The sequence below is a fragment of the Eupeodes corollae genome, chromosome 3, assembly GCF_945859685.1.
Source record: "Eupeodes corollae chromosome 3, idEupCoro1.1, whole genome shotgun sequence".
Classification (NCBI taxonomy): Eukaryota; Metazoa; Arthropoda; class Insecta; order Diptera; family Syrphidae; genus Eupeodes; species Eupeodes corollae.
In genome coordinates this window covers 134997784-135024970 of record NC_079149.1, presented here as the reverse complement: position 1 = coordinate 135024970, position 27187 = coordinate 134997784, and the positions used below count along the sequence as shown (strand labels likewise).

The 27187-nt window shown below is 29.5% G+C and overlaps 1 protein-coding gene across 3 annotated transcripts in view; it reads left to right on the top strand.

The window, feature by feature from the left end:
* Positions 1-21279, top strand: part of LOC129949022 (protein spire) — a 135174-nt gene extending 113895 nt beyond the window's left edge. The window contains exons 10-17 of one of the 3 annotated variants that reach the window (XM_056060214.1): positions 9659-9783; positions 17314-17488; positions 17978-18031; positions 18603-18811; positions 18935-19312; positions 19385-19588; positions 19656-19948; positions 20014-21279. In XM_056060214.1, the coding sequence (XP_055916189.1) occupies positions 9659-9783; positions 17314-17488; positions 17978-18031; positions 18603-18811; positions 18935-19312; positions 19385-19588; positions 19656-19948; positions 20014-20227 (1652 nt within the window). In that variant the 3' untranslated portion in view covers positions 20228-21279. Of the gene's footprint in view, positions 1-9658; positions 9784-17313; positions 17489-17977; positions 18032-18602; positions 19313-19384; positions 19589-19655; positions 19949-20013 lie in introns of all 3 variants that reach the window. The other 2 variants (XM_056060211.1, XM_056060213.1) reach the window with 2 other exon arrangements.
* The last annotated feature ends 5908 nt before the right edge of the window (positions 21280-27187 follow it).

The following is a 27187-nucleotide window of genomic DNA, read 5'->3' as shown; positions in this document are numbered from 1 at the left end:
TCAATTTATTGTTGGCATTTACTTGTTTCTTTTTTGTTTTTTCTTTTATAAAATAATTGAAGTAGCAGCATATAAAAAAACTGGATAAATATAAAAGAATCATTTCACATACGATGTATCTACACCTAACCTAACCATTATAACATTTATCTATCTCTAATTAGAGCAGACTTCAGACGTGGCTTCTTTCACTTCCCATATCACATATAAAGGAAAACATATGCATGATAGGATGGCCTTCCAACTTCAAACGTCTCTCATTTTGATGTTAAGACACTCGGATTACAAAATCCATATCAAAAAGTCGTTGTTAAGTATTTTCATTATTTTTTTTAAATGAAGAACTCGTTTTCTTTGAGTACCTAACCTACCGTCAGCGAATGATATGTGATGGTTTTGTTGTTGTTTCTGAGTAGATCACGTTCACATTTTCTCGTCATAAAATTGGAAGCTTTGTAAATTTATCCGAAACAATGAAAAAAAAAGAATTCCAAGGTTTAATGTCTTGAACATAGCTCGCATACAGTATTAAACACGAGCGTCACATTCATAAAAATTCATTCTCTTTTTTCTACAAATCCAAGTGCAATCATCATCAATCTTAAAATGTATATGAATCTTAAGAGCCAAAAAATGTTCCCGCTAAAAGTCATGCACTGCACATATTAAAGAAAAGATAAAGTGTAAAATTGCTTAAATAAATAATGAAGCAGGGCTGGAAATTCCCATAGCAAGTGCCTACTCACGAGAAGTTATGTGTCACACAAACAGAACTCACAGAATTTTGTAAGATCAAAACCGCAAAGTCTAAACGGTGCCAACTTTATGACCATCACATAGATTATGTTCTTTTTTTGACACTTACTGTTACTGACCGATGATGACGTTCTCGTGTGAACTCAATCTTGATGTGATGACACTTCACATAAACTTTCGTGAATTGAAAATTAACACAAATGTAACCAGCTGTTAATTATTATGGTTATGGACACATCATCAGTTATGCAAACAATTTTATCTTGTGAAATATTAAAACAATTCAGGTTTTCGTTTGTTTTTGGATGAATGGAGAGTTCAGTCAACTCTTTTTTAATAATATAAACTGGTCGGGAAGTTCTTAAAGTGTTAAGTTATAAAAGAATCAGGTTGTTCTTTTGTAACTTAATCCTCAATAGTCCAAGAGGGACAGCTACTTATTTTGTGAATTACTTTTTTACACATTTTTATATTTAATTTAAGCCGAACATTTTTGAAAGTTCTTAACTTAATGTGCCAAATTGAAAATTTTGATTTCTTTAAGTATTCAAACATTTTTTTCTTAGAAACCATTTAGGCGAGTTATAGCTTCCATTGGTTTTAATCATTAAAAATTTAGTTTTGACATTTAAAACCATTCATCGAAAGACAAATTTGTATGTTCGGTGTCAAAATGAAGCTTGGAATTTGTTTAATTAAAAGAAAGCTTTATATAAGCTTTAAGTTCACTTTGTATTTTCTAATAACAAAATCGTTTTCAATAAACAACTGATTTTTAGTTCTTAATTCGGATCATTCACTACTAACAGTGTTCCATTTTCTGTATATTCCCACCTGTCAGTTTTAATATCAATGATCAACTCTAAGGGGCCGTTTATAGCTATCAGTAAAATCCCATTAAAATTTGAAACAAGAGGAATCTGAAATGTTTTACTGATGAGCTTTTAGAGCAATCAGTAAATTTAAAAAATAAATAAATAAATTAGGTGGAGCAACATTCCATGAAGAACCAGGGCCTAGTTACTTACAACTCTCAACCATTCCTTTGTGCGAGTGCGAGTAGTGTTGTTAGAAATGGAAGGGACCTACAGTTTATGTGCCGAATCCGAACGTCTAATTTAAGAAAACACTTTTCATGACAGTATAACTCTTATAGGATTTTTCAATTCCTCGCAAGAGACAGTACCCGTAAAAAAATTAGTTGGCACAGACAGGGATTGAACCCAAGACGCCTCTTGCATGACAGTCCAACGCACTAACCGTCACGCTACGGGTACTACAATCAGTAAATTTACGTCATTAAATACAATGTCACTTTGAAGTTTCTATTTGAAGAGTTTGTTTTTAACAGTAAAATTTGTAATTATGTGATCGGAACAGTACAAAATTAGAAAACCAACAGTAAAACGAAATGGAATTTTGTTTGGCTTTTGACAGCCAGCTGTTTAGTAAAATTAAATTTCATCATTAACAAAATTTGAATGGATTTTAAATTAAATAAAACTTGTATTCTTTAAAACAAAATACTCGAATATAGGATTAATCTTATTGCATCAATCTTTTGCTGGAAATAAATCTGTAACATGTTCAAAAACTAAAAACAAACATTTTACTGGTGGATTTTACTGATAGCTATAACTAGTCCCTAACCCAAAATACTTGATTCCAACCACAAAATTTGTGTTTAATGGCAGTAATTTTCAATGGCAGATATAACCAATCAAACAAACTCCAAGGATTGGTTTCAATGATGAAAACCGATGAGACCGAAAAAAAGTTATTGATTGAAACTTGTACAACTTTAATAATTTCTTAGAATATCATTTGCAAAATTTTTAAGGTTATCAATTTGAAGTTATCCATGTGAATCGCATCCTTTTATAATAATTGTTTTTAATTCAAAGTCGTTTCTATTCAGAATATAAGATTCATAAACTGTAACATTTGATAGGAAGAAATAATGTTACACACAAACGGCGATTACCTTGAAACTCCCACACTTATCTTATTATTCAATTTTTTATTGGCAAAGATTATTACATAAAATATCAAATGACCTACTTTTGATTAAAAATATTCCTCACCTTTCACGGTAAATTCCAGACTTGTGTTGAAAAACAAAAAATGATTTTGAGATATGTATCTGCTTACAACCTAGTTGCTAATTTAAATGAACTTTTATAATATGACTATGCTAAAATATTTTATGCTAATGAAATGATAAATTCCCGATTAATTCTGAAAATAACCTTTTTTAGTTCATAGATCATTTATTTAATTATAGGAGATTTGATGAATTCATTAAAAAGTTGATTCAACTTGAAAACTTATGTATTCATATAACAAAGTATAACATAATAATAATCTAATAAAATAAAATGAAAGTGAGATATAAAACTCATCTGTATTTTTACTTTTAGTTTTGTGTTTCATTAAAATTCATGTTTTTTTGTAATTTTATCATGCCATAAAAAAATCATTGACAGTTTGAAAAAAATTAATCAAGGGAATAATTATGGATGATGAAAGATAGTGCTATAAAGTAACGTAACACGAGCGATATAAAAATTAGTGAAATAAGGAAAGTGCGTACACGCCCTAGTGAACGACCGATGTAAATTTACAGCATAATTTGTTGATTTGACTTTGAAACTATAATTTTGAAATGACATAAAACTGCATTCAAATATATTCATTGGATTGAGACTTTATGATGCTATTTCAAAAGATTGTAGTTCGGGAATGTTAACCTTGATGACAAAAAGACCTTGCATCGCCACTGCACCAAAATTGTATGTATGAAAAATGGAAAAATGATTTATGTATGTTCATGCCAAGATTCCTCTTTATAGTTTCAACCTAACAAGGAAAACACAATTGTTAGTAATTATAAAGGGGTTTAAAATGTTTTTCAACCAAATTGGGACACTTATTCTGAGAGACGTCTGAAACATATTTTTTGAAGGCATAAATATTTTGTTTAGTGTCAAGCAGAAGTCGATGGGTGTCAAGAATACCCTCCAATTCAATATTTTACGTATTCAAAAATTAAGTAATTTCAACTAATTTGTCTTTTTTCGGTTTTTCACATTTCACCGAAGACTTCTGGAAGAGAAATACTTATTTTAAATTGAGCATTCTAAATTTCCTCAAATTGTATGGTTATGGCAAAGAACTAGACAAACCCTTTTTTAAAGTGCCTAGAGAAAGATTCATCCCCTGCGAGAGAACACCTCTTATGGAATGATCACGTATTCGATATTGCCAAAAATGCTGCTAGGTGCTTTAGATTTTTCCGACGCACGGTGGAAGTAATTTTTCACCCCTTCTGATCTGACTGTAATTTACAAAGCCTTCATTCATGCATAGGTCGCACATTTGGGCAAGTAACCCTTAAACAAGTTTAAGTATTTTTGACAGCATCCAAAAAAGAGCTTAGAAAATGATAGACGATAGATAGATATAGCTCTATAAACGAATCACCCCCCCCCCCCCAAATAATTCAGCCGTAAAAACTCGTACTTCTAGGAATGAACATCAGTTTGACCTTTAACTCAATTTCGAGAGATTCTTCTTTTAACCGCACATCGAGAATGTGGAATCTTTTACACAGTTCTGCTTCTTCCTATCATTTTGATATTCAAAACTTTAAGACCAATTTGCAACGGTATCTCCTTTTTAATCCTTCCCTATTTTCGTAAAGGTAGCACTGTGTTTAAACCTTAAACATGTAAGATGTATTAATAACCCCTCAAGTGCCCGTTAGTTATAAAAAAAAACTTCGACAATAGTCTTCTTGTAAGCTAATTTCAAAACATTTGAATTCTAACTTGAACATACCTTTTCAAGAAGAAGTGTTTCTGACGCAACAATTGCACGACTGTCAAAAACTTCTTTGTGGAATGAAGGCGTCTAGGATTAAATTCGTTACACCATGATTAAACAATTCTATAGAATGAGAACTTAAAACTAATGATAATCCACTTCAAAATCTTTAAAATCATTTCTTAAAAATTTTATGTTGCTGAATTCTATTACTTTTAAAACAAAACTTTAAAATTTCTGTAGAAAATATTTCCAAAAAATTAAAAAATGTTCAGTGGCAATGTTTAAAAAGTAGCTGCTGGTTATCATCTATGACTTAAAAAGCCTAAAAAAGTAAAAAAAAGTTAATTAATATTCAAAGATCACTTTGTTTTTCGTCTCTTGACGTCAAGTGAAATACCATTATCATGCAAATATTACCAAAATAAAAACTTTTGCCTTAATTAATTTCTTGTTTTGTTTAATTGTTAAATATTTATTCAGCTATATTAAAAAAAATTCTGTTCGTATATCGTCGAAATTAAAATGAATTCGATATTTAAATTTGAAACTCATAACAATACTTAAATTCGGTTTGAATTCTTGAAGTCTGTTGAAAATCTCATAAATTCATGTCCTAATAAACCTTGAAAGTATTCGTCTTCATAGAAAATTATACCAACACTTCTTAGTGACTGTTTAAATATTAAACAAAAAACATAATCCAAGAATATACTCAATTACCCACAAATGTATAAGCAAAACCTTTCAAGACGTTAAGACGGATACTTTAAGTGTCTATAGATGTGGTTAAAGTTTACCTATCAAAAAAGCTCTTTTCTACTTGCAAAGGGTGTTTTTAAGCTGCATACAAATTGTCGATGATTGTTTTCTGTTGGTTTGAAAGTTAAATTCTGTTGTTGTTTATTTTAATGTTTATTAGTTTGATAGTTATGATTGTCAAATTGTATTGACAGTTCTGTATTGACATTTCTCTTTGGAAATTTACATGAATTCTTTAACGTCAAATGAATGCTTCCAAATCCTGGAAATTCAGTTTTAACAGAAAAAAATCTAGTCGGGAAGTTTATAGAGCTCTTTATCTATTTTTCGTTACTAAGCTATGAAGCTGAAGAATTAAGTGTTTGGTGGCGGCATCATCAACATTTCAGACATTCATTATTATTGAAAGTTCTCAATATAAAAACACCCTATACAAAACATACTACACATTTATACACTTAATTCAAGCGAAATAAATAGCAAATAAAACCCTGCCTAGACCGACAAAATTTCTCACATAGTCTTTATAATGTCTTCTCTAAATTTAGTGCTATTTATTTAACCCTATAGCAAGTGCTAACCACCTAAATCAATAAAGTCTCCACTCGTACTTCTTATTATGTCAGCACATAACAATAAAAAAGAAACAACAAAATTGAAAATTCACTTTAAAAGCGGTTCAACCCTATTGCTGTCTTATGTTTTATATGGATACAAGTATAAAGGTTTTTGATTTTGTTTGGTCAGAATAAAAAAATATATTTCAAAGCATAATGCAAAGCAAGTTGTGTTCTTTTTGAAGCTTTTTACTCGTATATCCATTTTTCGAAAGTGGAATTTTAAACATGTTGCGGTACTTTATTTAGTGCAGTGGCAGTCACGCCTGTTTTAAAACGAACTTCTTCAACATTCTACTCACATCAGCCCTATGAAAGTACGGTTGGATAATGGATTCTTTTCTCTCCACCATCACTAGCGCGCCATGCGAGTGAAAAATAGAAAAACCAAAATCTATAAACTCTTACACTACACACAATAATGGCAACTTTAACATCGTTTCCGGGGAGTTAAAACTGGGTCGATATACTATACGACTTTAAATACTTATATATGTAGGTATATCTTCAAAAATAAAAGTACAACCACGGCTAGGTGGTGGACAAGGGGGGACGTCGAAGTGGATATAGTATGTATAGCACGTTTGGCAAAACTCAACTCTAATAAATCAATAGAAACTAGAACACACTTATTTCACACCGAATCGTGCTGTGAGGTGAAATGATATATAGATAATGGAAAAGGGATGAAAAACAAATTAAAACACTGGCGGCGGATATAACATGCATACCTATAAGTACCATAAGCCTGTTCACATGAAACTAAAATCGATTCTCCCTAGGGATAGTTTGTCTAATAGAAATTGAAGCAGAAATAGAAATAGAACCCCCATCACTCAAATAAACTACCCTACCGACCTACCTAGTAGCCATGTTCATTAACACGAGAATTTTCGCCTTCTTCCGGACTAAACTGATGAAAGTTGCAAGGAGAGAGAGAGAGGAAAACTACTAAAATGGAAATCAATTTTCATTTCACCAGGCATTTGAAGCTTTGAAGCTTGTCACACGTTAACACAGAAAGAGATTAATAAATATGTAATTACATCGTCGAATATTAATACAAATTAGAACATGGGACTTATTGCACTCATGTTAGAAACTAAATCCGGAATTGTTTGCTGAAATGTGGGAAATCTGTCAAAGATTCTTTATCAAATCACTACACAATTGAATTTTTCTTTTGCAATATACCATAAGTAAAACGAGCTCTTTAAAATAAACAACCTACAAATTTAACAGTTTACCAGCTTACGTCTAAATTTTCGTTTTGTTAATTACTGAAATACCAATTCTCATTTATTATAAACTGTTCACTTAAACACTTCTAAGTAGTGAACGTTCATGAAAAAAGCAAACAGATCCAAATCTGTGGAAATTCCAAATGTCAAAAAATCAGAAAATATAAAAGACTTATTAAGGACCCTGATGTAATAGAAGAATAAGAAACCTTTTAAATCCATCAGTAAAATTTGGAACATGAAGAATTTGATATGTTTAACTCATGAAAGCTTATAGAAATTAGTATATGTTTTTATGTCACTAAATTGAAGGTATTAATAACCTTGAGCTTTGCTGTTCACTTTTTCAACTATTTTTTAATTGTAATTATTATCTATTAGTTAAAAATTAGAACGCAAGTTTTTTGGAATTTGACAGTCAAATAATTTCACTTTGTGACCTTAATTCTAGTCAAATGTGAAGAGATTAAATGATCTTAAAATATTTTAGAATAGCTTTAATTCAGTAACTCATAAAAACGGATTTAACATTTCACTAGAACTTTTGAAAAATGACAACCAATTCAAATGTCAAAAAGAAGTATACAAAATAAATGTTGCTAAATTTGACAGTTTTTAGAGGCCAGTTACATCTATCATTAAAATAAACATTTGAATGGATATTTTACTGTATTTACTTAGCGTACCATAAGTAACGCATTTACCGAACACAACTGAAAAAGTTGCTGAACTTTTAACTTTTCTCTCCGGCAGGTGGCACATGTTGTCTAAAATAGGTATGTTCAATGACATAATGGATCTCTGTGCTCCGAACGTTCTAAATTTATTTATTTTTAAAAATATATTGATTTTCAAAAATAGTTGAACAAAAAGAAAACTAACAAATAAAGGTGATTACTGACTTTTTTTTTGAAGAAATAAAAACACAAAAATAAGTTTTTTTTTTAGTTTTGTTTAAGTCTAACAAACGCAAACAAAATATAAAGTAAAACTTCTATTAGTAGTTCTTCAAGAAATCGAACATATCTAGTTATTTAAAGTACCCAAAAGAGACAATTTGCATTTTGGGTAGTCTTTAAACACCTTCAGACAGCAAAATGACCAGAAGTAACATCTTAAAGTTTATCTTAATCCTTTTTAAATTTTAAATTGTTTATTTTTTTTAAAATAATAAAAAAGTTTTAATGCAACCAACTTTAAAAATTCGCTTAAATTAAGCTGTCAAAACAATGAAATCCGTTTCTTACATTAATGTCAACGGACAAGATGCCGCAATGTATACTATGGGTCGGCCCTTTTAGTCTATTTTGACATCTGAGTTTTAAAATTTTTTTTCCCAGAATTAGGTTTGTTTGTTTTTTTGTATGAACTGTCACAGTTTGGACGTGTTCAGATGCACCGTTTTTTTAAACAAAAGTAAATAAGTATTTTACTTGATAGCAAAACGAAACAAAAATAAATTACAATACAAAATTCAATAGCTTAGGTGTAAGTTAGCTCAACTTTTATAAAGCGGGTTATATAACTGACACAAGCAATTGTACTCTAAATTGATGTGTTTTTAAATTTATTCCAGTAATGTACCTAAGAACATCTGTTTCTTCATTTTTTTAATTGACAGCGAATAATATTAACACAGTTGTTAAAGAAGACTATAAAGTCTTGAACAACAATAACAATCATACGTATCTTAAATTCTACAAAATTTAAGCTTCTCACCCTTAAGGCAGAATAATTTTACCTTAAATCCTTAAAATTCTCCTTGCCAAAAGCTAAATTTGTTTCTATCTCATTATGCCCCTGCTTATCTTTTCTGAACCTAAACTAGGTTACCAAAAACTCCCTTGTTGATAGTTTACAAAATTATAAATTTTTAACAGCACTCAGAAAACATCCTGCGGGAAAGTGCAATTAAGGTATACCTTCCCAACAACAAAAAAAAAAAACGAAAGAAAATTCCAAAAGCCATTTACCTCCACTTTCTATTGGTCACTGTGTTCCAAGGAGAAACTAAATTTGCGCCAATGAATGCCAAGAGCCGAACTAAAAAATCTAAGTAACTTTATGGCTTGGTACATTATTGCAGACATCCTCCAGCATAATCGAGGGGATATAAAAAAGACGTAATTATCGTTACATAACCCAGATATAGCCAGCGATACAAATAGGGTACTAAGAGTTACATTATATCTGCAATGGACAGATAGATGGAGTTGTTTTGTATTTCTCTCTGTTTTGCGCTTCTATCCAATATCTCGAAGTAAGTCTCGAAAGGAAACCAAACAAAAACTAAACGTTTTCAAAACCTCAGCATTCAGCTAAAGATCTGCTTCGCAGTTTTTTTTTTCCTCTGCTGTATTTTCTTTTTATAGTTAAAACAAAAAATTGCATCTTATAAAACTAATTAATTCAGATACAATAGCTTATGCCGTTTCTTTGTTTTGTCTTTATTTACAGTACTTCCACCACCGCCGCCGTCATCACAAACCGTGGAGACGCTCAAGAAAGAGGAGCGGTCCGAAGCGCACAGCTCCCCAAGATCGAAGCAGAGGCTAATCAAAGTCGACTTCTCATTGCTCCAGGTAAGCCTAAGCATAAGCATGTCTTGTCGCTATACCCAACCATCATATCACACAGAGTACTCAGAGTAGTTTGTCTCATGATTGTAGCATAACTTTGTGAATTATTTATTATTATTTCAACACATTCTATAGATACGGATAAAGCGAAAACCGTCTCGTTATATTTTGTTGTGAGAAAGATACAAAAACCGCCAAGAAAATTATAGATAAGCGAACACTGTTATGATATTGTAAGCCTGGTCCGTGTGAACCACGTATAAATATCATATCAGCGGAACTTGAGGAATTAATAATAATTCCTTGGGCAATGCGGTGGGACCAGACAATAATAATAAGAAATATTTTTATAATGAATTGTGCAAGTAGATCCCGGAAGATAGGGCTTCCCTCTCTCAAGTCGATTCAGAGATAAATAAAAGATGTTTAAGGGACTTACATTTAACAATACTCGTTCATTATTTATCTTTCATGCATCATTCAATTATTGTGGTGAAATGTGGTATGAAAATCGAAAAATAAATAAATAATAAGCATCATCATTCAGTTTTCATAACCATATTATTTATTTTGTGGTAAAAGTTTATGAATTATGAGTTTGTGAGAAATTGAAAGAAAACTGAAACTTTATTCTATTGTTTTAGATTGTTCATGTGATTCATAGGTTTGGTGTATTGAAAATGTCATCTTCCCTTTTACTGAACTGAGTTATAATTTTGGATTGAGGAACTATTTAAACGTGGCGTTTTTTGACATGTCTTCCGGTTCTGTGCTACCTATTTTATTTTCAAAAGCCTTTTATCAGTCTGTTTATTCAATGATTTTTAACCCTGCTACCTTATTTCGAGTGTAAAGTTTCAATGATAGTTGATAAATATTTGAGTTACGTCTTTTTTAATAACTAGTCAACATTTTGCTAGGCTTTTGATTTTTTTTAATGAAAACAGTTTGAATCATTCTCAATTACCAAAACATTTATTAGTTGACTTGTTATACGGTAAACTTCAATATTTATCAACGGTCAGTTGTTAGCTGTCACATGTCAGTAAAGTACGCTTAAAAACCATGAAATCAAAGTGACATAAGTCAAAATCTATTTATTGTTAAATTAAATTTACAAACAATTCTAATTTAAGACCAAACATTTATATTTTCGATTATAATCAATAATCTAATTTAAAAAATCAAGTGAAATTTAAAATCTTTTACAACACAAGGAACTGATTTTAAAATGTAAAAAAATGACAAATGTCACTTTGCTTTGGAGAGGACGATACGTTAATTTTCATATAGAAAATTAGCTCATTTGCTTCAACTGTGTAGTTCTCAGATGATAAATAAAATGAGTGACGTACGACGCCATTTGCAATAGTTATAACATCTTCCATGTTGTTGCAGCCATGTGTCAATTGGAGATAGATTTTTTTAGATTTTTTTAGATTTGACGTTTATTTGTTTCCCATTTGAAACAATTAAAAAGTGACTCGAAAAACATTAGCTTACCAAATAATTTTATCTCAACGGTTATTAATATAATTATTTTTTGAAAAAGAATACTATATGTTTATATTTCAACCTGTGTATTTTGTTTTCAAATGTAAGAAAGAAAAAAACAACTTTCTTTTTCTAAGGTATTTATTAAATGTTTTTCGAGTCAGTTTTTACTTGTATGTTATGGAAAAAACATTAACTGACAAATCGAAAGAAAATCTATTTCCAAATGTTAGTACTCGCTCTGACTTCTGGGTGGTGTGGAATGAAACTTACCAGGGGCCTTATTATGAAATATTAAACGAACGGCAGAAAAAACGAAACCCAGAAAAACGAAACCCATGGCGTAGAGCGGTTATGAGAAACGAAAATGGAATCAAGAAAATGTTGCCAGCCAAAAATGAAAAATGGTATTTTTTTTAAACGCAACTAACTTCACACCTATTTACAAATGTCAAAATGTGAATGTTATTCCAAAGAATTTTGGCTTTGGATTTAGCTTGGCTCGTCGGCAAATAATTTGGATTACTGTCCATGGAAGCTGCCATAAAGTCTATTAGCATTCGTTGTTGGCCTAAATATTAGAAATATCTTATTTTTATGGTTTTCACCATTATATTTATTATTCAATTTACATTTTTTCACCCTCATCAAAATGAAAACCAAACCAAAACACAATAATGTTTGCCACTTGACAGTAACCTGTCAAAACAAAAGCTGAACCAGTTCTTGAAGGAATTCGTAAATAAAAATACGATTAACGATTTTTTACGATTCTCGTTTCTCGTAATCGCAATTTTACAAATACGGGCTTCTGCAATCGTTTTTCGTAATCGCAATTTCACAAATACTCCGTATTAAAAACTATTATCGTTTTTCATAATAACCCCCCAGGTGCCAATAGAGTTATCAATTTTGACCTGACAATAGCTGTCAATGAGCTGAAAATAGACTTTCAGTAAAAAATTGTATTTTGGCAGGCGTTATTTCAGACTTGCAACTTTATTTTCCGATATGTATAGCTGATTCTTTTTTAAATCTACGTAAAAGATTTATTATAGGAACAAATTGACTGATACTCTAAACAACGACACAATTTTAATCGTTCTTGTGACAACAGCTGACAGTGACGTTTCTAGCAATATTGCCACACAAAACTGTTTTTTGACAAGCTAACAAATGGCATCCATGTATGAGTCTTCAATTTGCGGTAGAAATGTATTCTACTTAGAACAAAACTGAATTTGAAAAATATTAAACGACTTTTACTTTTTAATTTCATCAACATTTTAATCCGCTGTACATTTTGAGTTGTCATCATTTTTGTACTTATGTACATACCTGTTTTTATTTTAAAAATTATATTTTGTAGAAAATTTCAAATCACTCTTCTTGACCAATTTTCTTTAACTAAAGACACAAATGCAATTTATTGTTTGTTCGTGACCTCTGATTTATAGTTTCCAGAAACGAAGGCAAAACAAATTACGAAACCATTTTGTTTTTGAAAAAATATCAGAAATATTGTTCTTTTTTTTGAATTTTAAGAAAACAAATAATGCGACACAGGACTAAGAACAAATCCAGAAACCAACATGGAATTGAGGCCAGAAGGCCAAGTTATATATATTCCAAAAACATCTTAAAATATTTAACTCCAGGAATTACATTTTTGGCTTCTTTACTAAACATTTTTAGAAAAAATATGATTCTGTAGTGCGATGGAATTTCCGTTCCAAATTTCCAAAAGTCCTGATTTTTTCAGATGCAAACAAATTTGTAATCTTAAAATACTTTTTTATAAATTTAAAATAATTTAATTTGCTACAAAAATGTAAAAAATTTAATTTTGTCTTCTTTGTTTTTTTATTTATTTTAAGTTTAAACTAATATTTTCTTTTTTAAATATTTCCAGTTCATTGTGATGATATTCAGTTGGTTGTGGTCAATATTTAGTTTCAAATTATTTTGGAAAAAAACTTAAAGAAAATTTATTATTTTCTTAAAAATATAATTTGTAAAAAGGAAAAAAATATGTAAAATCTATTTAAAACAATACGATCTAATAAACAAACATTGAAAATAATTAAGACTTTGAAAAGATTGTAAACAAAACTGAAAAACTTAATGAATTTATTATGAAAAAGGTAACTGATATTGTTTTCTTTTTTCTTTTTAGTACTATACTAGATAAATAACATAAATATAATATAGAAGAGTTTGTGATATGAAAAATTCTATCTTCTTTTAAAAGTTGCCTTGAAATTTTCAATACTAAAAACCATTTTTGAAAAACAAAATATATCTTGCACGTTTTGATTGAGTGTGATTTGAATGCAAAATTAAATTAAAACCTAAAATAATATCGTAATCTATCAAAAATATGTACATAGATAATATTAAAACCAATGTAAAAACATTGTTCTATCGAATTTCCCTCGATTTTCTATAAATAAGTTGATTTCCGCATACCTAACCCCTCTGTTCTGTTAGAAGTGCTAAAAAATCAAACACTAATGGAGATTTATTTTGTTAGGGGTGACAACTACAAGCGTCTATATCCGGCCGTAGGCAAAAATAAACACATTTTTATCCCGGGGTGGTGACATCAAAAAAACGAAACGAAACCCAATTTGCCAAGGCCCACACTCACCTGTGCTAAATTATTAAATTATCCCATAAAAATTGCGTGTTTTGTGTAACACAATGTCACCACTAATGGATTCAAACGATGTTTTTGGTTAGTTAAGCATATCTTGGTCGAACAAAAAGGGAAAGCTTTTACCTGTTTAGGAGAGAATAATGGAAAAATTATATTGTTTTCACGATTTTCCATTTAAATAATTTTCATTCTTTAATTTTCATCTAATTAACTACTAACTAGATAATTTTCGCTATTTAAAGGATATTTCTGTTTTAAAACATAAAACCTGAAAATAGCTTAAATACAAAAACAAAACAAAAATTAACTCGTGAAACTCAAAATCAATAGCAGCAAATAATTTCAATATCCTTTTCACGTTCCTAGGTAGGCAAGGTACATAATATTATAATTTCTAGGCTATTTCCTAACCAAAGTTTGTTTAAGTTCTTTAGGCTAATAGGGTTGTGCTATGTGTACACAGGTGGCCTGAATCCTAAAGTGGTTGCTTAAAGGGTACATAAATACATTCAGGCTTGAATAATTTTTAGAGATACAAACAAGAATCCATATTGAATATTATTATTAGCATCAATGCTTGATGGAATTTATAGGAATAAAAAGGGGTAGGTAAGTAAGGTACATCCGCAGAGTTTCATTTTGGTTTAATGAATAATAAATTTATGAAACTTATTTTTCCACTCAACATTGGCTTATGCTGAAGTGAATTTGGAATTATTATTTTTTTTTCTTAAGAAGATAGAAATTTGAACTTCATAACAGAAATAAGGTAACGCCAAAGAGGAATCGCTTAATTTCTTATTTAAATAACATCTTTGTTTGAAGTTTTTGAAATTTAATTTGTTGTTTGGTTTTCTTTAAGTTTTTCTAGGGAGGCAGAATCCATCAAAATAAATTTGTATGAAGATAGAATTGTCAAGATTTATGAAAATTGAATGACTGTTTGAATAACTAAGTATAAATAATTTGAAATTTTTATAAATAATTTGATTATTTAATACGAAAATTCAAATAGCTTACTATTTTTCTAGCTCTCTTTTTAAAAGTATTAAAAAGAATCTTGGGAAACGAAAATTATTATTTTTAAACCTTTTTATCTTAAAAACAAAACAAAATTTAGTTAAACAAACAAATACTCAACTTTATAAGTTCAGTTTTGCCTAAAAAACTCTTGTTGATATGTCAGAATTTTTATAAGTGACACAACAAACATTTTTAATAACTTGAATTTTTTTCCGATATTTCGGAGGCCTAACATTTTTGAATTCGATTTCATAGCCAACCATTTTGACATCTGTCATAAATTTGGTTTGCTTGTCATTTGTGTTTGCTTTTTGTAAGAATAAAATATCACACAAAAAAGGAAAACAGGTGAGGAAAAAGTAAGAAATGTTTGTTGCCCTTCCCTTACACGAAATTACTTTCGCCACAAAAATTATGTTGTCCCTGTCAAATGATATTGTAATGTCATTAAAAATTTGTGGGCCAATTGGCTGCTGCTGGTTTAGCTGTTCTTTTACTAGCAAAACACTAAAAACAAAAATCTATCCGGATACCCAATATGTTTGAAATTGAACGCTGCCATTTTGACATCTGTCATAAATGAGATTTGAATGTCACTTGTGTTCTTACAAAATCAAACAATAGTTAAATTAAAACTGCTAGAAGTAAAGAAAACAGCTTGCTGGTTCACGGGCTAGAGATCGACAAAAATTATTTAACTATTATCATTGACGGTTTTCATTTTTTAATCTTTTAACAGGACTCATTTTGACGTTTCATAATTTTATGTTGATCTCAGTGAGATTTTGTTGGCCTATTATCATTGTTGGTTTTCATTTTTGAATCTTTTGAGAGGACTCATTTTGACGTTCCATCATTTTATGTTTATCTCAGTGAGATTTTGTTGGTCTATTACCATTGAGGGTTTTTATTTTTGAATCTTTTGACAGGATTCATTTTGACGTTTCATCATTTAATATGTTTCGTAATGCAGAACTAAAAAGAGAAAGAGGAGAAGAGACAGACATTTTTAATTTTTGTCAAAAATGAGTGAAAGCGTCATAAAATTATGAAACGTCAAAAGAGTTATACATATGTGAACACTGAATTAACCATTGAGGGTTTTTATTTTTGAATCTTTTGACAGGACTCGTTTTGACGTTTCATCAATTAATATGGTTCGTAATGCAGAACTAAAAAGAGAAAGAGGAGAAGAGACAGACATTTTTACTTTTTGTCAAAAATGAGTGAATGCGTGATAAAATTATGAAACGTCAGAATGAGTCCCCTTAAAAGAGTTATATGTGAACACTGTCATGTACGTCACCTTAAGTTTTCTTTTCAAACAATTAACTGTCTAGAGCTTCACTCTTTTAGCTGTCCTACCAAATTATATATCTGTGTGTCCACTTAAAAGTCAGTTACTTATTATTAAAAAGGAAAGTCATATCATTCAAAAAAATCCCATGAAACTGTCAAATGCATTATATGCTATGCTTTGATTAGTAATTTCTCGTGTAAATCCACTGAAAGTTGTTGGTATTATCAAATCAAATTAGTATGCAGGTCTGATATTTTTCAAACCTAACTTTCGATGAATGCATATTCAAGGGTAAAAGCGAATTACGAAGAAAAATACGCATGATTTATTGTCAACTACATAACAAATTAAAATTAAATTCATAGAAGAAGAAAGTGAAATTTGGCATTCCATAATATTTTAATACATCATTTTGCTTTTGGCACTTATCAGATGTTGGCTGATTGTATTAATAAAAATGATTTGAATTAATAATTTTGTAATAATGACTTCAACTTCGTTAATTCATAAAATTAACTCATCTTGAAAATCTCATGTCTCTATAATTTTAAAAATTGTAGACTATAAATTAAAATTTAGCAACACATATTAATTCAATATAATTTGTGAGGAATTAGATTTCTAAAAACCCTTTTTCATCCAATTGAGTTCTTTAAAATCTTTCTTCTTCAAGTGAAATCTTACATGAATATAATTTATTTTTAAAATTAGGCTCGCAGATCTGAAATATTTATTTTACCTATTTATTTTTAGTAAGTCATTTATATCTTTAAGTTAAACAAATAAAACTTCACTGAAATTAGTCTTGCAAGCATTTTTCTACCTAACGCATTTTCTGTTTGAATTAACAATTTTATCTGATTAGTCAAAAGTTTGTCAACTGACCCCAAAATGAATGAACTAATAGGTACTTTTTGAAAGACATTTTTTTGCAAGAAATTTAATACAAAGCCTTGTTTTGTAAATTAACAAAATTAAATTTAAAGAAACTATTGAACTTTGGTAGATTTTCTCAAAGTTTTATATTAATTTTATTATTAATTTTGATTCTTTTTAGGATGATACTTATTTCGACAATTCACCAGCATCTGGATCATCGTCTATCATTCATCAGCAAACCTCATCGATTTGCTCACAGCCAAAAATGCCTCCATATCCAATTGGAGGTTATATGCCTGCCACTGTTCCACCAGCACCCACCAACATGAGTACCAAAGTTGTGAGACGAACAAGTAAGTTATATAATTATTTGTTTATACATTTAAATTTAAATTTTAAGTTGGATTTAATAATTTTTTGTTTGTTTTAATTCCATTTTTATTTTGTTTTCGGTTCAAAGGTATTTAAACAAGTTGAATCTTTTATTTTGTTGGAACATCAAATAAAATTCTAGAAAAAAAAACACTAAATTAGATTAAATAGGGTGGCATGCGAAGAGAAGGTGAAGGAAAAGAAAATATTAATACCCTCATCAATACAAATTCAACATAACTTAAAAGAAAATTCAAAACAAGAGACATATGAAAAGAATCTCAAAAGAACAACATTTTAATTCTACTTAAAATATTTACACATTCGAATTAGAAAAGTTCTCTTAAATTTTTGTTAATTACTTTTCATTAAACAATAATCTAATAAATTGATAAAAAAAAGATGTATTTCTTTTGGCTTTATTATTTAATAACATTTTTGGAATTTCTTTCCTTTTGCGTACTCACCAGAGGAAACAATTACAGAAGACGAATATCACAGATTCTTCGACAACGCTCTGGAATGTAAATATTTTCGAATTCGAATTTATTCTGTTATTCAATATAATAATCTTCTGCATCCATGCATATTTCATTTAAAATTTAAAATTCATAAATATCCAAAACAATTCTGCTTTCATTAACATCTTAACGCTTACATTAATAATTTTGAAAACAAAATATTACTCATACGCCACAGTTAATGTTTATATATTTACTATACATATGCCAAGATAAATATATTATTAAACGTTTTTCAAATTACCAACGATATTAAAAATTGGCTTGAACAAAATATATTTATTAAATAAATATTTAAAAGGGCTAAAAGCCCTTCCTTAATATGATTTAATTTGAGTTTCAAAATCTTAAAATCTCAAATTAAATCAGCTGCTAGAGTTAGTCTTAAACAATTACGCTTTATATTTTAACAAGCTTGTTAGCTTTACTAACCAACAGCAACATTTTAAATAAACAAACGTGCCATAAAAATATATTAAAAAATAAACTTATTTTGTTTTAAACTAATTAAATAAAAAACAAAAAGAAAATAAATTGTAATTTTTATTTTTTTTTATTTCATTCAAAATTTTAGCATATGATCTTGCTACGCAATGCGAATCGAGGCGTGCGTCGATGCGACGGCACACTATTGTCGGCTGCCAGAGTAATTTGGACGAAACACATTCAATGCCTGCATCTCGTCCAGATTCCCGACAGTCTGATGTGCATTCAATTAACGATGGAAGCAACAGCGGCAGCGGTAGTAGCAATATTAAACAGCAGCAGCCACAACATCATCAGGTAAAGTCGATTATCAAGAAAGAACGGCCACAACCGCCTTCTTCTTCTTCTTGTAACTCTTCGTATACGAAATTGTCTGAACACAAGTCTTCATCAAACGATACTCCTCCTAAATTTCAACAGCACAACAATAATCTAGATCAGAGCCCCGGTGGCGTAGGCAGTGCGGTTGGCCTCGGCGGCGGTGGTGGTAGTAGCAGTAGTTGTTGTAGTCGGTCATCGTCGATTGGTGCTTGGACCAAATCGTTTCTGGACGAGAAGCATTGGCGCGAACGAGGTGATGACCGACTATCGCTTACTCTCGAAGAGATTGTACACATTCGCTCTGTGATGACAAAGGCCGAATTGGAGGGTCTCCCGGTGGGTGTGCGTGTCAAGGAGGATGTTGAACGACGGAAAGTGTGCTTTTTGTGCCTGCGAACGCGTTTCAGTATTTTCGGACCATGGGGTATCCAGTGCAAGCTTTGCCAAAGAACTGTCTGCTCAAAGTGCTACACTAAGGTAAGTCCGTTTGTGCCTTATTTATAACCTTTCCATCTAATTCCTATTAACTTTGTGTCTTTTTTCACATAGATGCGAATACCAACTGAACACTTTCGCAACGTTCCAGTGGTGCTTATTTCGCCTTCATTGCTATCAAGCCCGGCTGGTTCGAGCACACCTTCCCCCTCTCATCATGCGCACATAAATACCGCTCATACGTCTACAAGTATCCTGGATGAATCATTTCCAAAATCCCTGATTGAGAGATTGCTCCGCTCTGAGTCAGAGCGAAAGGTATAATCTTCAAGGATAATTCAAATGAGTCAAATTTAATGAAATTACGTGTCTCTTTTCTTTATAGACTCGCAACTCGGTTGGTAGTGCTCCATCATCTCCAAAGCATTTAAGATCAAACATAAGCACACCAGGTTCGGTTGCTGGTCCTCACGAAATGACCAAGTCAATGATGACAACAGCTGGTGCTGATTCATCGTCAAATGGTGCCGCCGATGGATATAACAAGGAGAATCAACAAAATGGCAGTGCCACAAATAAGAACATAAGCATCATGTCACGCAGCGTTGAAGGACCACGCAGCTTGCCAGTTTCAAGCCCAGCAAGACCTCATTCGAATAGCAGTACCTTGGATAGAAAGTATGTATAAATTTTACACAAACTTCAAGGCTTTATTATAAAACTTTTGTCAATCTCAATTGTAGAACCAAATTTGCGCGCGCATTCACACTCTCCTCATCGGGACACCTGAGCTCCGATCAAAAGGAGAACCTTCGGGGAGAACTTATGGCAGTGTGCAATGACTGCGAAGGTCTGTTGCTTGAAATAATAAGATCCTCCAAACAGACGAGGTCTTCAGCAAGGAATCGTGCTCTTAAAAATCTCACACTTGATCTATCGCCAGTCTACAAACGATGAATCATCACTCACAATTAATTCCTCTTCCAAATCTTTAAAATGTAAATTATTTCAAAAACCAACAACAAAAACAACAACAACTTAGCTGTTTGTTTATTAAGAGAATTCCCAATGATATAAGAGAGATCATCCAGTTGAATATATTATATTAATCAATTCCCCACCCATAAGTTGTGTAAATATTTAGGCTATTCTTAAAAAGAACCGTATACCGTTTTGAACTCCAATCCGTTTTAGTGTTGAGTAACGAGTATTTTTCTTATATTAACACATGTATTTTTTTATGGTATAGTTTTGAAAATTTCAGATCATTTTTGTTGTTTAATTATTTTATATGTAAGAGAGTAAGGGAAGAGTTTCAAATTTCTCGAGTGCGATAAACTTTTCTCTTCCTTTTTTTAAGTGTTTTCAAAGAAAATTCTTTTTGTTTAAGCGTTTATATATTTTTTTTTTTTTTTGAAGAAACATTTTACGTTCATTTAAATTTTTCATACAAATTATTATTATTTTTTAGCATCATATACATATTATAAATTCAAACAAAGAAAGACTCATAAAATATCAACACACTTAACAACAAAGATTGAAAACTTTAAGAACAAAACAAAATCAAAATTCAAGAGAAAGTTTTTTTTTACAAAGAGAAAACTTCGTTTTTTTAAGAGAACGTTTCTGTAAAGTAAATATTTCAAAAAAAAAACAACAATTAGAAAACGTTCAGAATGAAAAGAAATATGATATTAGTTTGTTTATGTTTATTTAGATGACATTACATAAATTTTCTGTTAAGTGTAAAATTTATAAACAAACAACAATTTAAAAACTAAAACTGATGTATACATTTCGTAGTGATAAACAAAAAACAACAAGTATGTTAAGTGCTTAATTAACTACAGAGTAATATTAAATTGATTTATATAACAAATACAAAATTACTAAAACTATAAAAACAAATCAATACAAAAATGTATATAAAATGTAGCACATATTTAAAACAAAAAACTAATCCAAATTATGATTAATTTTTGTATAGATTATTATTATTATTATTATTATTATTTATAAAACAAAAACAACATTAAAAAAAAAAAACTATTAAAAAATTCTTTAAATTTAAATTTGTGTTTGTTTCTTTTATTTATTATTTTTTTTAAATTTGTTTATTTCATTTTTACTTTACTACCCTTGTAATATTTTACTTCTGAGCTGAAACCAGAAGTTGTGGTCTAGACTTTGTTTTGAAAATATTATTTTGACACCAAACTTCGAAGTTTGTCTACTGACATTTTATAAGTTTTCAATGGGAAATTTGTACTTATTGGTCATTTTTTCCGAATCTCATAAATTGACAATTCTGACTATCCTATTTTGACTTCCCGAGTTCCCGTCCTCCTAACTTTAAAAATGTTTCAATATATATGTTTTAATACCAAAATATTAATATTTATTTTTGTTTGCCCTACTTGGGAAACACGTTCAATGTCTCAGTAACTAAAACCTAATTTTTAGATTAGGATACTGATTTGTAAACCAACAAATAAAAAAATGCCAGAATTGTTGAATTTGAACTGACTTGTGTATTTAACATTGGTAATATACATAGAACGTATTTGTTTTATTAGGACCTGAGTTCACAATTAAATTAGTTAAATATTAATATTTAAATTTTTAGTACCGATAAAATAATTCGTAATTTACATTTTGGTACAACCAACCTGAGTCTAGATTCTATCAAAAGCAATCAGAAAACGATCAATTGTTTTTTAAAAAACAAAAAAATTATGCTATAAAGATACATGAGCTTCTATTAAACATGCAATCGAATTAGTTCTTTTTTTGATCGAAATGAAACTTATCTTACACATCCCTGATTTCTTTAAGCAGACAATGTCTTGTCTTATTGCCAATAAAAACTTCTTCAAGAATGCGGCAGATATACAATATCAAAAAGCAGTTTATAAATGTCATCAAATTAGGCGCCTATAAAAAATTACGACAGAAATATTTAAGTTTTTTCTTTGAGTTACGCGGGTTTTGTTTTGGTTATTTAGTGTCTTAACAAAATTCTTTCAAAATTTCCAATAAAAATGTTTTATTAGGACTTGTTTTAAATGTTTTGAATGGAACTTATTCATTCATTCATTTCTATGAAGTATAAATATTATATTTCAACTTAATAATAACAAATTATAGTATTTTTTGCCAAATATTCAATTATTTTACCTACTTATCTTGTTCTGACATTTTCCTGCAGAGCGGAAAATGACTGCAGGTTTGATCACATTTCAGCTGTCAGACTGTTTTTTTTTTAACAGAGTTACCGACTGCAGTAATGTAGTGTATTCACATTTATGAAGACAAATCTTGCATTGCCGCTGCATTTTTACATTAATGAACTTGGGTCTGAAGATTGGAATATTCGGGACTGAATTGGAAGTAATAACTTTTTTCCTTATTCTTAATTAAATGATCTTAACTAAGTTCCACCACTGCTAAGACTAATTTTCCTTAAAAATCTATTTTTCTTTTCGAAATATTCCTCACTATTGAAAAGATCAAAACGGGTGTTTAAGGATTTTTTGTATTAATGCACACGATTTAAACATTTGATAAATTTATAATCTATTATAATGCTATCAAAATTTGTATTGGCAATCTTCACTCATGTTTTTTAATTTAAAAACCTTAAAGAGTGGTTAAACGCAATTTAGCAAAAAGTTTGTTCTATGAGCAACAATTTGCAGTTCGTTTAGGAACCATTCTTCAAAACAAACATTCTTCATCTTCATTAATAGAAGTCATCGATATATTGTTTGATACCGTCTCTGTTACGTCAGGCTCCTCCAGACAAGTTTGATTTAGGCAAAATACTCTAGCCTAGATACCACTCACTGACTGTCTTAGAAAGGTAATTCGCACGATGGCTTGTTCAAATTCTGTGAGTTCAATTATATTGTTATCACTAAACAAGGACTGTTTCCTTTTTGTTTCATTTTCTACCAACTTCTTTTTGGTTTTGTTTTTAAACAGACCTTAAACAACATAAACATTTGTAATCTTTAAATTCACTTAATTTATTTACAAACCTGTTTTCCGTAAACTAGCGTGTTTAGATGAAGGCCCATAGCTATTGAGCTTAACGGCAACATCTCTCCAAAACCGGGCAGCGTCTATTCTCGGTTTGCAGAAAACCCCTTAACAATTTGTGAATTTTCCTCTATCAACTTTATGAGAACGTGCTTCTTTTTCCTATTTGTCCAATTGGAATGTGATTGTGCCGTTTATAAAATTTAAAAAAAAACTCGTCAATACAACTTATTTTGTTTAATTATCATTTATACAACATTTTAAAACTTAGATGTTTCTTTAGCTATTCACCAGGAAATATGTGAGCGACACAAAAGCGACATATAATTCGAATCATTCGAAAGTCAAAATCTACCTAGTTTTCAAAAATAAACGAATTTTCGATCGAATTGGTAATCTTCCGAACGGTTCGAATCTCAAAATAAGAAATGCTCGAATTCTAATAATTTTCGATTGAAAGCTAATTTTAAAATAAGCGCAAAGGCATTACCCTTCGCTTTTCTATATTTATTAAATTTGATGGTGTAAAAATTAAATTTCTTGATAGAGACTTATACTCGTAAAAAAAAACTTTTGCTAATTCCAATGCAAAAAGGTTTAAGATTTTCGGAAATGTATAAGTTATTCCAAAATCTTCGCTACAAAGAAGAACGTGGTTTCCTTTGGTGTTTCCGTTTCCTTTTCGATTTTCAACGATTTTTATATTTTTAACAATCCTATTTTAAATTATTTAAAACTTTTTTAAATTGAAACCGTTTAATGGTGAGGCTTTTGGAACACACTGCATCTTTCTGCCTTATTTTCTGTATAACACAATTGGTGGACGCCGAAAAAAAACGTTGCGAACGTACGGACGTACGGATATACGCACGCACTAAAAATCTTTAACTTCGACTCTAGGGACCTTGAAACGTCGAGAAATGTCAAAATTTTGAATTTGACAAATCGGACCCATTACAATAACTTCCTATGGGAAATTAATAAAACATATATACACATTTTTTTCTTGATATTTCTTTTTTTTATAAAGTTTGAACGTCGACATTGTGCGTAAGACACTACATCATTTCCATTACTACCACGAAAATTGTTTCAAGCATCGATTCTTTTGATGTAATTTTCGGCGCATATTGGGCGGTATATCAGGCATAACTTGACGAATTTTGGTTTTTAAACACGTTAAGACTTTCAACTGAAAAGAAAAATTGGCTTAACAACTTAGTTTGACAGATGTCGAATTCCAGTCCTATACTTTTGAAACCGCAAAATGAATAACACGTTACAAGAAAGGAAATAAGAGTGAAAATCCTTAAAGAAAACAATTAACTTTCTTATCGGATTTGAGTTAAAATACTTGAAATTAACTTAAAACTTACTGATTCATAAAATAGTAAACTGCAAATAAAATTAATTTACTGCAATAAAACTTTCTTATAAAAGTTTACTCCATTAAACTGAAAAGCTTCTACACTTTGTGCACGCACTCTGATAGAAACAAAATTGTAAGTGAATAAAATGAGCAATTACTGTGCGTGCCTTTATTTATCGTTAGTTAATTTTGTTTGCCATAATAAACGTTTGATTAAATTGGAACTTTTCAAAGGAAGTCAATTATGTTTCAGTTATTAAATGAAATAACTTGTTGAATGCCTCCCTTTAAATCATGATGCTCCCACTTCTAGGAATTCCTACCTTGAGTCATGGTAACTTTTCTGTTTCTTTCTCCAGTCAAATGTGTGGCAATGAATTCTCCGAAACCATTTTAAACTATTTAACCTATCTTCCTATTGAGTTTCCCTAAGTTACTTAAGGTTAATGTTATTTTGAATTTTTCCCTTCATCGAAAATTTGGAACCTTAACAATGTTAGTTTCTTGGAATTCAGAAGGGCTCTTCATTTCAAAATAGTAGATTTAAGCTTTCAAATAATAGCAGAAAATAATGCGCGTTTCTTACTTTCGTCTAAAGGATAATTTCGAAGGGAAATTATATTCCATATATCATTTTTTCATTATATTGATATTTATTTTTGTTGTTTTTATTCAGAAATAAATGGTTCAAAAAAATAATAAAACATTTTTCAAAAGAGAAATTTTTACTTTATTTCATTTCACGAGAATGTTATTTTTCATTCAAATTCACGAGACCTACATACATATCATTTTTTTACTGAAATTTTCTTTTATTTTTTAAGGTTCATGTGTTTACTTATTTTATTCACTTTTTATTATCAAAAAACAAACATTTATCAAAGAAAAATTGCTCGTGGATTGATCTCTAAAAAATAAAGAAAAATAAGAAATCTATAATCAATTTCTTCCTAAACTCTGTTAAGAACAAAAAACAAATTATTAAATGTAGACGTAGTACCAATACCAAAACACACATTAAAGTATTCATAAAAGCACATAATATTTAAACAAAATACAAACAAAAAATTAACAAAATTATAATATTTATATATTTTATTCAAATAAATAAATACAAAAAAAACTCGTGTTGTTGAAAACAAACAAACTAAAAGCATAAAATGTTTAATATTTTGATGAGAAACAATTTTAAACAAATTAAAATAGGACTTAAAAAAATAATCTTTAAAGATTGATTTATATCAAATTAAAATTAATTAAAATAAATACAAAAACAAAACAATTGAAATCTGTTATAAATGTACTATTGTATTGTTACATGATAAAGTTACAAACAAATATAAAATGTTCCAGTTCCAGAGTTGATATAATACTTACAATATAAATTAAACTTAAAACAAAATTTAAACCAAACTTCCATGTATAAAAATGAAACAAAAAATCAAAAAATATTTTTTATTTAAATTATAATTTAGAAAAAAAACAACAAAGACCATAACATTATTTACTAACATATATATTTTAAAGTTCAAATTAGTTATTCCTCTTTTTTTAAATGATTTTTACATTAAAATTAAAAAAAAAAACTAATATTTAGAAAATGGAGGCAAAAATATTCGAACTGTTGAAGTGTGATTGAATTATTTTTTAGATGGAATCAAAATGTAATATTTTGTTGTATATACAAAAATACATATAAATATAATACTATTAAATATAACAAAGAAAAATAAAAGGAAATATTCAGGTAAATGGCATTTTATTTATTGTTTAATGACTACAAAAGATCAAAGTATATTTAAATTACACTGCCTTAGAAACCAAATAATATTTTAGTGTCTTGAATTGGAATTCTTTAACAATACTTTCATGGAAAGCATAATAAATCTAGGATAAAATACGACATATTTTTTAACAACATGATAACTTAGCAAAGTATAAATATTTATTTTCTAAAGTTAGTTTAAATCTTTTTGATATTTCACTTTGTTTTTCGAAATTTTCATTAGTTAAGAGATGACTTTTATGAGTCATCATTTGAATGTAAATGAAGTTTTGAAAATCCTAGAATGTTAAGTTTTCATAGTTTTGAAAAATAGGTTTAAGAGTATATTTTTAATTCCCAATTCAAACTATGTTTAAGATACTGAAAATATTTTAACGAAATATTAAAGTTAGTATTTATAAATTCTTCATTTCTGACAACATTACTCGCACACAGGAATGGTTGGGAGTTGTAAGTCACTAAGCAACCCAATTTATTTATTTTTTATTTATTGATTTTAGATAATCACAAGTTTTATTGAAAAAAATGCTATATGAATTTAAAAAAGTTAGCTAGTTTTTCGAAATCAGGAAAAATTAAACTGTTTTTAGTTCTATCGGTTGATTGATTTCTTATACTTTTCGAAATAACTTTTTTTTTGTGGAAGGTAGTTTTCAAAAATCAGTTGGAAGAGGCCTTGATTTTGTGGTGGGTAAAAGCCCACGTTGTTATAAAGAAG